Source organism: Ischnura elegans (genome assembly GCF_921293095.1).
Source record: "Ischnura elegans chromosome 13 unlocalized genomic scaffold, ioIscEleg1.1 SUPER_13_unloc_2, whole genome shotgun sequence".
NCBI lineage: Eukaryota > Metazoa > Arthropoda > Insecta > Odonata > Coenagrionidae > Ischnura > Ischnura elegans.
In genome coordinates, this window is record NW_025791658.1 from 1,539,600 (window position 1) to 1,553,812 (window position 14,213).

At 40.5% G+C, this 14,213-nt stretch overlaps 1 protein-coding gene across 1 annotated transcript in view; it reads left to right on the top strand.

The window, feature by feature from the left end:
- The first annotated feature begins 1,972 nt into the window (after window positions 1–1,972).
- LOC124172733 overlaps window positions 1,973–14,213 on the top strand; it is a 41,183-nt gene continuing 28,942 nt past the window's right edge. Inside the window, exons 1-3 of the mRNA XM_046552202.1 lie at window positions 1,973–2,264; window positions 7,679–7,864; window positions 10,863–10,952. Of these exons, the coding sequence (XP_046408158.1) occupies window positions 2,028–2,264; window positions 7,679–7,864; window positions 10,863–10,952 (513 nt within the window). The 5' untranslated portion in view covers window positions 1,973–2,027. The remainder of the gene's footprint in view (window positions 2,265–7,678; window positions 7,865–10,862; window positions 10,953–14,213) is intronic.

A 14,213-nucleotide genomic window follows, 5' to 3' on the forward strand; every position in this document is an offset into this window, starting at 1 on the left:
AATTGAAAGAACTTTAACTGAAACGTTGGGTTATCGAAAGGTGTGTGCTCGCTGGGTCCCCCGGATGCTGACTGATAGACACAAGGAGCAACGCCTTCACTGTGCTCGCAAATTTCTTCAGCAGTGTGAGCGGGGAGGCAACAAGGAGAAGTTGTTGGACTCGATCGTCACGGGAGATGAAACATAAGTGTTGCATTACACCCCTGAAATAAAACAGCAATCTCGTCAGTGGAGTCACTCTGGTTCACCGCCTCCGAAGAAATTCAAACAGACGCAGTCGGCAGGAAAGGTTTATGGCGACAGTGTTTTGGAATCGAAAGGGGGTACTCCTCATCGATTTCATGCAACCAGGGACGACAATAAACTCCAAAAGATATTGTGAATCTTTGACTAAACTCCGGCGAGCTATCCAGAATCGCTGAAGAGGACGACTGACGGAGGGAGTAGTGCTTCTTCACGACAACGCTCGACCACACGCCGCTCGACAAACTCAGTAGCTTTGGAGAAATTTGGGTGGACTGTTTTGCCTCATGCCCCGTACAGCCCGGACTTAGCCCCTGGCGATTATCACCTCTTCCCCAAGCTAAAGGAACACTTAGGCGGCAAACGCTTCAAGAGCGCAGGTGAAGTCCAGACGGAGGTCACACGCTTCCTCAACGGGTTGGCGGAAGACTCCTTCAACTTAGGGATAGAAAAGCTGGAGCAACGTCTTCAAAAGAGTCTCGAAAAAAACGGAGACTACATTGAAAAATAGGCGAAAGTATAAGCTTTTCAACGATATAAAAATTTATAACAATAAAATTTTTTTTCTATTTGTAAAAAATATGGGAACCTTACATTTGGTGCAACCCTCGTATATTAGTATAAGATATGTTACTAAAATAAAACTGTTTTTTTTCAAGGAAATAATTTCATAAATCCCATGGCTTGCCCCACCCCTAGACCATTGTTTCCCCCCCCCCACCCTAGTTATGATCCTGGGTAAGCCCTTGCATTAAAGTCTAAAATCTGGGTGGAGAGAGAAGCGAAGAGAATTTGATAATGACCTCTATGGTTCGAAACATGTCGTACGGACGAAATAAATCAGTGGAAATCAAAGAAGTCTCTTTATCATTTTCGCCACTTTGATTTTCAGGAAGCACTTTGTCCTTGGAGTTAATCGGACATTTTTTTTCAACTTCATGATCTGCCGTTTTCTAAGGTTTTCCTAGCGAATACACCGCGTGAAGAGTTCACGGGATCGCCACCGAGCCAGGAGCTGCATTACTTCCGACGTTTCGATGTCCGACTGGGCCACCTTCCTCAGGGCCGTGAGTCTCACTCAGCCCGTTGTGCGCGGGTTATGCCGATTTTTATGCAAAAATAATAATTTAATATATCGAACATGGATTCTCGAGTTGACTGTCGACATTTCATTTTTAAATTTTTTATTATGGGAACATTAAATAGCATGAAATTTTCAAATAATGTTGTAATTAGCCTAAAAATATTATGGTCCATTTTGCTGACGTCGATTTCTTCATGTATCTTAAATCTCACCCATCCTAATAAACTTCATTAATGGGTAATGGAAGGCATTCCCTTAAATGTTGTTTTAAAACATAATAGGCACCTGCATTTAGATACAAAGAGGTTTTGCTGAGTGTCCCTTGATATCCTGACCAAAGGTTCCTAATTGGCCAATTTCCATCTTTCAGTGAACATATGATTTGTACATTCAAATAAAAATTTGACCTTGAAATAATTTTTAAAGTTATAAGGCCGATTCCAAGTTATATTATTCCTGCATCACCTTTCCTATACATTTGCTTTAGTAATGTGGATACGACGTAAATCGTCCCTCACACATACCCATTCGTAACAGCCGCGTCATGCAATGATTGGTCGGCTGTCGATGGTAAACTATCGATACTATCTATTGTATCGAGTTCTGAAATCTTTCGATTGTTATTTATTTACATTCAGTGCTTGCTGCGGTGCAACGTTTTGGGGATATAGTGGTCGCGTGTTTAATTGTTCGTGTTTGCATGTATCACTGTCATTTAAAAGATCCTTTGCGCTTTTCACTGGTTACAGATTCCAATAGTGCCGTTTATCAACTTCTCAGTTTAGGTTCATTATTTACCGTGATGGGAGATTGCGATATACGTGGAATGTGCAGGCTTTGTTTGTGCAAGTGTGATAATCTCGTTGAAATTTTTGTTCTCGGAGAAGGTCACGGGTATTATGCAGCTGAAGTGATACAAGACTTACTACAGATAGAGGTTTGTAGCTTTATTTATTATTTGCGTAGCCATCAAACGAACCAAAAGTTGTTATTCTCCAATTCAAAAATGGTTACTCCAGAGAACACTTTGATACGGTCTGGATATTATGCCGGATTGCCTCATATCCTGTTAATTGCTTTGTGAGAAAAATAGTAATTCCAATATTACCAGTTAGAGTATCAAAATTGTCAGTCTACGGTGAATGTTGTGTGATGTCAGCCCAAGAAATGTTCTTGATTTCTGAAAACAGTGTTTCCATCTTATATTGGAAAATGTAAAAGTACCATGTTTGTCGGTGGTTATTTTTTGTTGTTGTTAAGCCCTCCGAAATTGGCAGTAAAAGGTTGGAGGGGTTAGTAAATTCATGTTATTAAACAATTATATTGCCTATAGACAAGTAAATGTGACAGCGACACTTTGTAAAGCAGTTAAGCTATTGGAAATCATATTTTATTTTCTAAACTACCTGAGGATTCATCTCCATAAAAATTACAAATTACATTTTAACACGTTATTAATGCTAATTTTACATGCTTCAACTAATTTTATATCGACAAATAAGTAAGAATATGGAAAATTGCTTCAGGCATTGGCTGTAGACATTTTGTATTAAATTTTTCTATTTTAGGGCATTCATTAGCATGAAGTATGTTATAAATGTAGTAAATATCTATAAAATATTATAATTCAGATGCAAAAGGAACGGGTATTACCGATTTTCTGTCAGTTCACAATTAAACATTGCGTATAAGTGGCTTCCAGTATTTGACTTTCAGCATTATTGTTATCTCTCGGCTTGTATTTGTAAGTATTCAATTATTATAGCATTCGTCTGCATGAAACTTGCATCCAACAAATTGGATAGATTAGATGTTCTTTACACATACGTTGTGGGTTGTTCCTACTATTGTTCTAAAAGGGAATGAAACATTCAAAAAGGAAGCCACTTTTATTTGTATCATCACTGTATTATAATTGCTCAAATATGAGAGCATTCAGTGGCATGAAATTTTCAAAGATATTACCTTAAAAAAATTGAATTGAATCATCAAAAGTTACAGATGTCTACCGATATCTCTGTCCATAATCAAAACAAATGTGGCGTCCAGCATTTTCGACATTTTAATTTAATTTCTTACATTATCAGAACATATATTGGCATGAAATGTGCAAATAATGTTGGAAAAGATTGAAATGTTAAATTAATGTGGAAAACCTCTGTTAACTTGCATCATAATAACCCTGTGTAGAAATTGAATGGATGAATAATGATTTTGTGATATCCTTGTCTAAAGGACTACTCGAACAATGTCTAGGACTACTCAAACAATGTTAATTTAGCAAAGGTTAATGCCAATCGTGTCGATTACCGATACTGTGACCAATGGAGGGATGCTCTCATAGCTTTCTCTCATCAGTAGACTGATAACCTCCGATGACCTATTTTATTGATGTATATATAATTAATGTATAATATTATTTAAAAGTATTGAAGTAATTTTATACGTTTTAAATTTCTTATCTACATATCGCAGTAATCAAGCAAGATTAACCTGGAATTTTGTAAAAATTTCCTTGGAAAACAAGGAATTATGCATTAATTTTTTTGCTTGAATTGGCTGAACAACTTTGGCGGCATCACGAATGCAGAGCAACGTGATTAAAATTTTATATTTTCAGTGCTGAAAGAAATGTGAAGGTCCCTGATTATCTTGAAGTCAGTTAGCTTGTCTGTGTCTGTCTGTTCAGGCTGGCTGACAGACTTAAAGGTCTTCTCAGACCGGTGCTTCTAGTTGTACTCCACCTTCTGGCAAGAGTTCCAGGGATTGAGCGAGCCATGCTCTTCTACACAGCAGTTGACCAAGATCATACGTTGAGAGAGCTCTTTATGATGAGGCATGCCAATTTTAAAATTCCTTTCTTAACAGTGTGGTCATTCTATTTTGAAATCCCAATTCATGATAAGAATTTAGTGTATGGTCAGGCAGCCGAGAGTTGTCCGATGACAGGCAGTTCAAGGATCTAGTTCGGTGCGGGGGGCAAGATTGCCAGGTAAGAAAGGGAAATACCAACATCACATGTAAACAAAAGGTATCCGTGAAGATTGGAGCCAGAAGGGACAACAAGCGTGAAGGACCCAAAGTAATAACCCCTTGTTAAGGTGATTCGAAAGAGAAAGGGATTGTTTTGGTGGTTCATATGCATGTAACAACGCTGTATGACTTGGTGACGGTATGATGTGCGTTTGGGGGACAGCGATTGGCTACAAACTGTGCTGGCGCAGGGTTCTCCTCCCCTCCTCTTGAGCTGTCAGCGGACAACTCTTGCCGGCCAGACTGTAGGCAGTGGCTTAGCCAGAAATTTTGTTTGGGGAGGGATCCAAAACTAGGGGGGAAAATTTTTAAAACAGGGTACTAAGTAGAGGGTTTGAAACTGCATTCGTCAAAGGAATATTTTGTAAATTCATGGTTTTTCAATATTTCTCTTCTTTGATGAAGGAAAATAATTGTGTTTTTACTTTTGGGTGGATCTAGACACCCCCACCTGGTTACGTCACTGACTGTGGGTGAGGATTTTCTCCGTTGCAAACCACAGGTCTCACTTGTTAATCGAGTGCTCTGAATTATAAGTGATGTATGTAATGGGTTTTTAGACCTGGATTTTATCATGTCATGTCGCAATAAATGCAAGAAATTCTGAGGTTATTTTAAAATAAAAGTGGGAAAGTTGACGCTTACTTCTCACAAGATAGCAAAGTCATTTATTCGCATCCATTTGACATTATTTTTCTATTTCATTACTAAATAATCATGTTCAATGTTCAACTTGTATCACTCATAGTTCCAATATTTTTTACCCGATTGTTTAACGTCATTTCGCGATAACGTCACGAAAATTTTGAGACCGTCATTGGTTTATCGCACCTTCGCTTCGCGATAACATCAAGGCTTTCAAATTTCGCGCGAGAAAAAACGCGAAGCGGCGGACGTAGCAGGCTCTTCGTTTTGTGGGCGGTAATACAGTCAGTCTAAACGAAGTGGAAAACGGTGCGTTTATTGTTAATTGCGATTACGGTTTTAGCAAATTTTCTGCAAAATTAATTCTTAGGTAGGTGCGCAAGGTTTTACTTGACATAATGGTTTTCAGGAACCTAAAAAGTCATTTCAAGGAATTTTTCCGTGTTTAACTCGGAGTTTTTGTTGCCACTTTTTTCGCTGTGTTCACTATAATTTTGGTTCCTGTAACTGCGACGATGTTTCAGCGTTGATGATGCCCAGGCGACACTCGCTCGGGCGACCACCATAACGAAGCCGAAGAGCAAATGCGGGGAGATACAAAAATGGAGAAGGATTTACGTCACTGCTGCTATTGTCGTCAATGATGACAGGAACTCGTATTTATGCGATAGTTTGGCATTCCCATCGTAAAAAATTCCCCAAGATATGATACGCTTAAATTTTTTTGCGTATTAATTGTGAGGTCTAGGAGCCGACATTCACTTTTTACATTGTTTCTTATGGGATATTATGTTTCGATTAACGTCATTTCGTTTATCGTCACATTTTTCAGGAACGGTAAGTGACATTAAACGAGGACTCACTGTATTACTCTTTGTCAAGAAAGCTTTCCTGGCCGTTATAGGGTGCATCATTAGGGGTGAATAAAAATTGGAAGGGGGATGTCATTTATATACTTGTCAACCCTCCTCACTCCACTGCAGGTGGGGGCTAGAGTGTTGGCTTCCCACTTCGTAGGCTTGAGTTCAAATCCCAGCGGTCAGAGACTGCCTGTCCCCTGATTGAATGTTGTGTGGAGGACATTTCAAGGACGACACTCAGTCCGTCGAATGGGACGTTGAGCCGTGGTCCCATTGGCGCCTTTCGTTAAGAGCAGGCTAACGCCGACTCCGGGTTTCTCTCCACCCTTCCTTACCTACACTTCCCTCATGGCGTAGATGACCTAAGCTGTCGGTCGTCTCCTTCAAAATACCATCAACTGCAATTGCAGATTAAGAGTCAAATTAGGGGGGGTTGTGGTGAGTTTGGAATACCCCCCAGGAGAGTGTGGCGTGTAAAACTGTTTGTAGGGAGTTCAACGCTCAGTGGCATATTGAGGGGGGGGGGCTCTGAGGGGCAGAACTACACCCAAAATATGGAAACACAATCACATACTTTCATAAAAGAAAATAAAATATTGTAACTAAAGTCTAACACCTTTTTTGCATTATATATGACCTATATTTCAAGAATTATTTTATCATTTCCTTTTTATGTGTAAATGGCTGATGTCCTAGCACCCCCTTCCACATGCCTTTTAGGCGGCTTGCAGGGTAGTATATTATTATTATTATAGTATTCTACCGATTAAGGTAGGTTTTCATGGAGTATCTCCTTTTCCTTCCAGCACTGCCTTCTTTAATTCACTGTAAGGCCTACTCTCTTTCAATCTATCTAAAAATCCTATTCTTTTCCTTCCCCTCCCTCGTTTACCTAACATTTTTCCCTCTAACACCATTTTCAACATTCCCTCCCCGCTAAGCACTAACTCCATCCATACCTTCTGTCTCCTGCGTATCTCATCTAAAAGCTGCCTCTCCTCGCCAACCATATCCAGCACTTCGTCGTTCCTTTTCCTCTCCGTCCATTTCACCCTCTCCATTCTTCTCCATACCCGCATCTCGAATGCCTCCAATCTTCTCTCGTCTTCTTTCCTCAGTGTCCACGTTTCCGCACCGTAGAGAGCTACGCTCCAAATCAAACTCTTCACTAACCTTTTCTTTAAACTCTTACACAACGATCCTCTCAGAAGCTCCTTCCTGTTCATGAACGCCTCCTTCGCTAATGCTATTCTCTTCCTGATGTCCTTACTACTGTATCCATTTTCCTCTAACGTACTTCCTAAATAGTTGAATTGTTCAACCTGCTCAAGTTTTTCACCACCCACCTTTATCTTGAGTCTCACATTCCTCGCTCGTGATGCTTTACAAAACCGCATTACCTTAGTTTTCTTGTGATTCATCCTCATCCCATACTCCTCGCAACGTTCATATAACGCATCCACTAGAGCCTGAAGCCCCCTCGCTGACTGGCTGATCAACGCCTGGTCATCCGCGAATATCACTGATTTGAACATCATTCCTCCCACTTTTATCCCAGCTTCTAACTCATCCCACGCTTCCCTCACCATCTCCTCAGCGTACACGTTAAAGAGCAGCGGCGATAGAGGACAGCCTTGCCTCACACCTCGGCCAATGCTTGCCCACCCAGATTCTCCGTCCACTACCCTCACTTGCGCCGTCTGGGCCATATAAAGATAGTTTATAGATGTGGATAAAAAGCCTACGTTTCATGTTCTATTGTCCTTCTAAACACACTTAATTTATCACAACTTTTCCTTCGTCTTGACTGTAGGTCAGTCTGGTGGATGGTTTCCCGCAATGCATCTGTGCAGAGTGCCTGGACAAGTTAACTGACTTCAAAGTCTTCAAGGACAAGTGTCTTAAGTCACGCTCCACCTTCCAGCAAATGCTTCAACGCAAGATTGAGCAAGCTGAACAGAAAGACCTTCAAGATGTACAAGTCGATGTATTACCTATGGTGAGTGAGCTATTCTTTGATGCAAATTCAATATTGGAAATGCCCTTCTAAATTGTTATTTTTTTTTTAATAGAGTATAAAGACTGGTTTTTGATGAACTATCGTCTGGTTTAAACTTCTTGGCCCATGATGGGTGATACATAATTATATGTTCCCATCCCTTTCTTTCCTTACCTATGAATTTATTTGTATGTTTACGCTTAAGGTGCTGTGTGAATGTGAATGAAGTAGTGTATCGGCCATATTGGCTTATTTCACTTGAGCTCAGCGTGCCCAGAAATGCATGTTCCTGTCTCTTTCCTGCTATCGTGTGAGTGTGTATCTTTCCTTTCATCCTTGTGTCCTCGTCCATTCCTTCTGTTGGTAAGTGGTGAGCTGCCCCAGTGCCATCTATTGGTTACTCTTGTGGGCCAAAGCAAAGGGAGTTTCCTGTTCATAAACCCCTGCCAAAATCATGGTAAATCTAAGCATCCTGGTAGCTCTCTGCTTTTTACAATAATAAAATTGATAACAAAATAAATATAATGCAGTTGTTAGTTAATTTATAATTCTAGTCTTCTATTCATTAAATTAACTACTGAATTATTTTTCTATTTTAATTTTAGTAAAAAACTTTGGTACAACCTTTTTGAAAGTAGTAATGCTATGAACAAAAAAAAAATGCAGGTCAATTTTAACTACATACTTGTGAAAGTCGTTTGTTCTGGTGCATTGAATTAGAATGCTATTAAATTAGAAGGGTGTATTCAATTGTTTTCCATCAAATGTGGGTTTAAGTTATGTTAATCCAAGTCTGATATGTTATGTTACTCCTTAACCAATGTGTTTGCCTTTGATAGTCGTATGAAAGTCATTTAAAATGTCTTATGTAAAGTAGAGTGTATTGTTTACAGTTTGAAACTCTGGTGCAGATGGAAATGTGAAAAAGTACTTACTGTATTTGTCTGAACATAGTCCCCCCTTTTTTTCCAAAAATGCCCGTGGTAAAAATAAAGGTGGGGGACTATATTCAAACGCATTTTTTTAACTTTTCCCGAAACTGAAGCCTCAAAATTAATGAAGGGGGACTATATTCAGAGAAATACGGTTATACAGTTGAGGACCTCAAATCCAGAATCCCGAAACCTGGAAAACCCGAAATCTTAGAACATTTGAAAATTCCTCTGCGTAGTGTCTCGACTTGCCACCTGGTGGCACCACTCTCCAAGCCTTGTTCTGGGATGAGTAGGAAGTTAGCACATGCTATGGACATACGCTGAGAACCTTGTCAGGGACACATAAGGATATCAAATATCAAGTACAAAAGCCTGAGCACATGTATTAATTAATTAACTCACTAAATATACTATGAAGACCAGAAATCCAGAAGCCCTTCGGTCCCAAGCTTTCAGGATTTGAGGTCCTCGATTGTACTTTTCTGTTTTATGTATCGTAGCCATGGCCTGCTGGTGTTTAACGCTTTCACTGCTCTTCAATCTCCGAAAACCTTCTCCACACATGCGGCGAAAAGTTTAAAATGCATTTAGTGGGCCCATGGATTAGGGACCCTTTATAGGACCCTTTCCTTGACGAGCTCACCCATGCACGACCGTGTCATCGACCTTAACAGCGGGGGTCGAAAAGTGACCACTCTGACTGCAATTTGATAATCAATCAATCTATGCAATCATCAAAAAATGATTGTTTGCATTGCACTCCTGCCAATAAAGCAATCAAGTACGTCTTTGAACCGTGTTTCTGCGATGAAAAATAATGATTTTTTTTTACTTTGCTAAAAACCCCTGAACTGTGTTTCTGCGATGAAAAAAAACGATTTTGTTAACTTCACTGAGAACGTGGCTGCGGACCACCGGAAAATGGCCATTTTAGCAAAGTTAACAAATTTGTTATTTTTCATCTCAGAAACACGGTTCAAAGACGTGCTTGATTTCCTTATTGGCAGGAGTGCGATGCAAACAATCATTTTTTGATGACCGCATTCATTGATAGATTTTCAAATTGCAGTCAGAGAAGTCACTTTTCGGAAGGAAGACTGGTGCTGAAGGAGGGCTGGTAGGGTCGATGAGTCGGTCCTGCGTGGGTGAGCTCGTCGAGGAAAGGGTCCCGGATTAGGGAGCATTCGAAGTGCTTTTGCGTAAGTCCATGGCAGGGAGGAAGGAAAAGTACATTCACAGCAGTGAAAGGGTTAATATATTTTTTACCTATTTATATTTTTAAGGTACTGGTTTTTACCATTAATAGTATACAGTGGAACCTCGTTAAAGCGAGTACGGGCTATAGCGACACCCCCGCTATTACGAGAGATAGCCGATGCACCGTCAATTGACCCTATAATAAGCGTGTTAAAAAATTCGTTTTTACGAGACCCTTTCGGTGTTGGCTCTCGCCATAGCGAGGGTTTCACCGCCGGAAGACTTTCATCAAGACTCCTTAACCTCTGTAATTGCTAGCGATCTGTTAGAAATGAAGTTAATGGAGTGCTCAGTCTCAAATTTATGTGGTAAACTGTCGTTCGATAAATATAATGATGACGAAACAATGCTTTGCATGATTTTTATTCAGTGCGGCGCTTATAAATTGTTTGAATAGTTAGTCGTTATTTGAGTAAGGAAATTTAGTGATGCAAAAAAACATCGCCTTTCGTCTGGATTTATGCTTATGTTTATCAGATAGATGTTTATCTGTCGCCGCACCACTCCTGTTCCTGTACATCTGTTCGCAACAGGTATATTGGCTATTATTTGCTCCACCTCCGGTAAAGCGACAATTCGCTATAGCGAGTGTTTATTAGTGCACCGTGGGGTGTCGTTATATCGAGGTTGCACTGTACATACATTGATTCTTGCTACTTTCTTTCTGGTAGCCCAGAATGTATGATTTAAGTTCCAGAGAACTTTTCATAATTTGATTCAAAGCCAGGATACCCTTTTGACAGTTGGAATTAGTGTGAACGCAACTGGCTGTTATTTAGACAGTGTTTTGTTTTTCCTTCTAATAGGTTTGCTCGATCAAGGAGGAGCCGCAAGAGTCGGAGATTGTTGAGATTCCTGTCGAGCCAGAAGTCTCCATCAACGAGGAACCGAACGAGGTGATTATATTTTGATCATGAATTTGGTATTTTGCAGCCCTCCATTTATTTTTAATTACATACCAATCAATGGCAAAATCTCTGTTCCTTCGGTGAACACATTCCAACGAAAACAAGCCTTTTTAGGTTTGGCTTTACATTTTTGTCTGAGCTTTTGTGACATCCCGGACACCCCTGGAAGGCTACGCTAATGGGAAAGGGGAAGTACACCGAAAGAGAGAGGGGGGGAGGGAACTTAACGTTGCCTTATGTACATACCCACACTAGTTTGTCCCTGAAAAAACCTATTTAGTATTAAAGGTATTGGTGTAATTTCTGCAGCTGTTTTTATTACAATGATTTGTGATATTAATGATTTTCACAACCCTGAAAAACTCACTGCTTATTTTGGAGTAGTACCATCAGTTTCTCAGTCCAATCAGCAATTTACTATAGGAAAAATCACCAAACATGGAACAAAAATGGCACGTACTTCTTTAGTACAGTGTACCTGGTTTGCTATACGTTACAGTCCTTACTTGAAAAGCTTTTATGAACATATAAAGGAAAAGCGTGGTTCTGCTAAGGCTATTATTGCAGAACCACGCTGAGACAATATAAGTGGTTTTCCTCTTTGTTCAAAACAAATCCTGTGGTCAGAAATAATAAGTCATGTGTATAAATAACAAGTTGGTAATATCGTTAGAATCGAAATACATTATCGATAATCGCACCAGTGCACATCATTTCTGCGCAGAAAATTTGCCGAAATCATTCACCATGTAAAGTGGTACTGACATATGTATTTAATTTGAATGATCATTCGAATGAAAGTTCCCCGTGTGAAGTGGTCTTTAGGGGAACCCGTGAGGTTAGGCAACACTGCTCCACGAGAAGATTCACGATGTTCACTCATCGGAGGTCTGAGAGCGACTCACTGAGGCCACGCCTACTGTATACTGATTGGCCAAAGGCAAAGTCCCGTGACGGGAAACTAACCCTCCCCTAATCCCCACTTGCTTAAACCACACCAGCTCACCAGCAAAAATATAATGAACAGGAAGGAGTCAATGGGGAAATAGAGTAGTTTCCTTCATCAAATAAAACGAAAGGCATTGATTGCGATTCGTTACCCACCATTACTGTATTTATAATATACAAATTATTTGGTTTTAGAAATACCGGTTTACACGAATGGCAATGGTCCATTTTTATCCTCATTCGAAAAGGGCCAGATTGGCGCCCATGCGATGCCACTCCACGTGACGTCACAGGGACCTAGTTTCTATACGAGAAGATAGGAGTTATACATCGTCTGAGGTTACCAATGCATGCATGAGGCACAGAGCCCAGGGAAACATATCTTAATAATCCCCTAGCAGCAGGGTACTCAGCTACCCGCTAGCAGCCTGCGTCGTATCAGCGCTCAACTCGCCTCAAGGTCACCTCACAGGGCGGCACCGGGGACCAGAAATACGTCCTACAGAGAAATTTCCCGGCATTCATACTTACGCGTCGCGTTTTCGCGCGCTTGAAAATTTTCACTTCTCATTTATTCGCGAAAAATAGATACGGTCATTTAAAAATCTAAAAGCGTGAAATACGTACTCCAGGAGTAATAATCTTTCGATTTAGGCAATAAAAAAATTATAGGAAACCACCCTATTAGCATTTAATGGTGCTTGAGGCACACTATCTGTGCAGCCCCAGATCAAGAAGATGGACTCATGGCCATCTGAAGAATGCCAGGCCACAGAGGAGGAGGAATTGACAAAACAGAAACGTACAAAACAAAACAGATGTAGTGATAGTCATACAAAAAGTTTTCTCTATTTTTCAGGCATCACGTGACCCCATGTTCACCCCTCCCCCTTTATCCACCTATGCCGATTCGATTGATTATTATCCATCCTTACTGGTGGAATATTGATTTGTCAGTAGCATTCCTGTCATTAAAATTTAAGAATGGAATGGAATAAAATAAGAAAGATGATTATTGATTGATTGATGAGGCGTTGGGGGATCAGCTCCCAGGGCACTTAGACCTGTGGGTCCGTTGTGCTAACCACCGACAACTGAGCACCCAAAGAGGCCTATGTCCTTAGCGAAGGACAAGAGGTCCCCAATGGGAAGATCCCTTACCTCCTTGGGCTCTGTAAAAGGTTAGCCCAGGCGTCTGTATCGAGTCCTCATGATTGCGGGGCACTCGCATATTAGATGAGTGGTTGTTTCTTCTCCCATCTCACACTATCTGCACCTATCTTAGTCTGTTACCCCCAGTGGGTGCATATGTCTCATTACATGATAGTGTCCCGTAAGCAGGCCTACTACCGTCTGCACTAGTCTTCTGTTCATAAGAAGAAGTCTTCTCTCGAGTCTAGGAGAGAGCTCTCCTATAATGGTTTTAGCCTGTCGTAACCCCGGTGTTTCTCGCCAGATTTTTGAGTGTTGGGTTGATCCCCACACTTTGATTGCAGCCATCCCCATTGAGGGGGCAAATTGCACAATTGGTTCTGGGCCAATTGGGTTCTGTTCAGCGCTGGCCTTAGCCAGTTCATCTGCCTTCTCGTTTCCAGTAATACCTGAATGTCCCGGTACCCAGAAAAGTTCTATTTTGCAACGGCTGCCCAAATTATTGAGTGCTTTGTAGCATTCAGCCAATAGCTTGGACCTGCACCAAGGTGAGTTCAGGGCTTTAAGAGCAGCCTGACTATCGGTGCATATATGGATCAGTCTCTTGTGGAGACCTGTCTCCTCAATATCGTGCACTCAGGTTAGGATAGCAAACATTTCTGCCTGAAACACTGTGGCATATCTTCCTAGGGGGACATATATGCTCCTAAGGCGAAGATTATTAAGTGACCCTAAAAGTAAACAGTGGAACTTGGTTAGTACATTCCTCTTCCGCACGTTTTCCTCCTTAACACGGCAATTTCTCTCGGTCTCTGTACCATCTGAACAAAATACATGAAAAACTATTTGGTTAGTATGTTTTAAATAGTACGCTCATTTACTTACATGACGACACAACCCACAAGTTGTTTCCTAGTATTTTCTGAAGGTGTTTACACCTTGTAATTCACAAGTTATTTTATTATTACAGTAAAACCTCTTTACATCTTAATGGAGGGGACCAAAATTTGGGCAATTTGATGTATTGGAGGTTCACTATAGAGAGGTTTCAGTGATAGGCACCATTTTTTCATATCCTTTGGAAATGAAAGCCTTTACTGTCTTTTAAACCATTATATTTATGAGTTTAAACAAACATGCATGCATAAG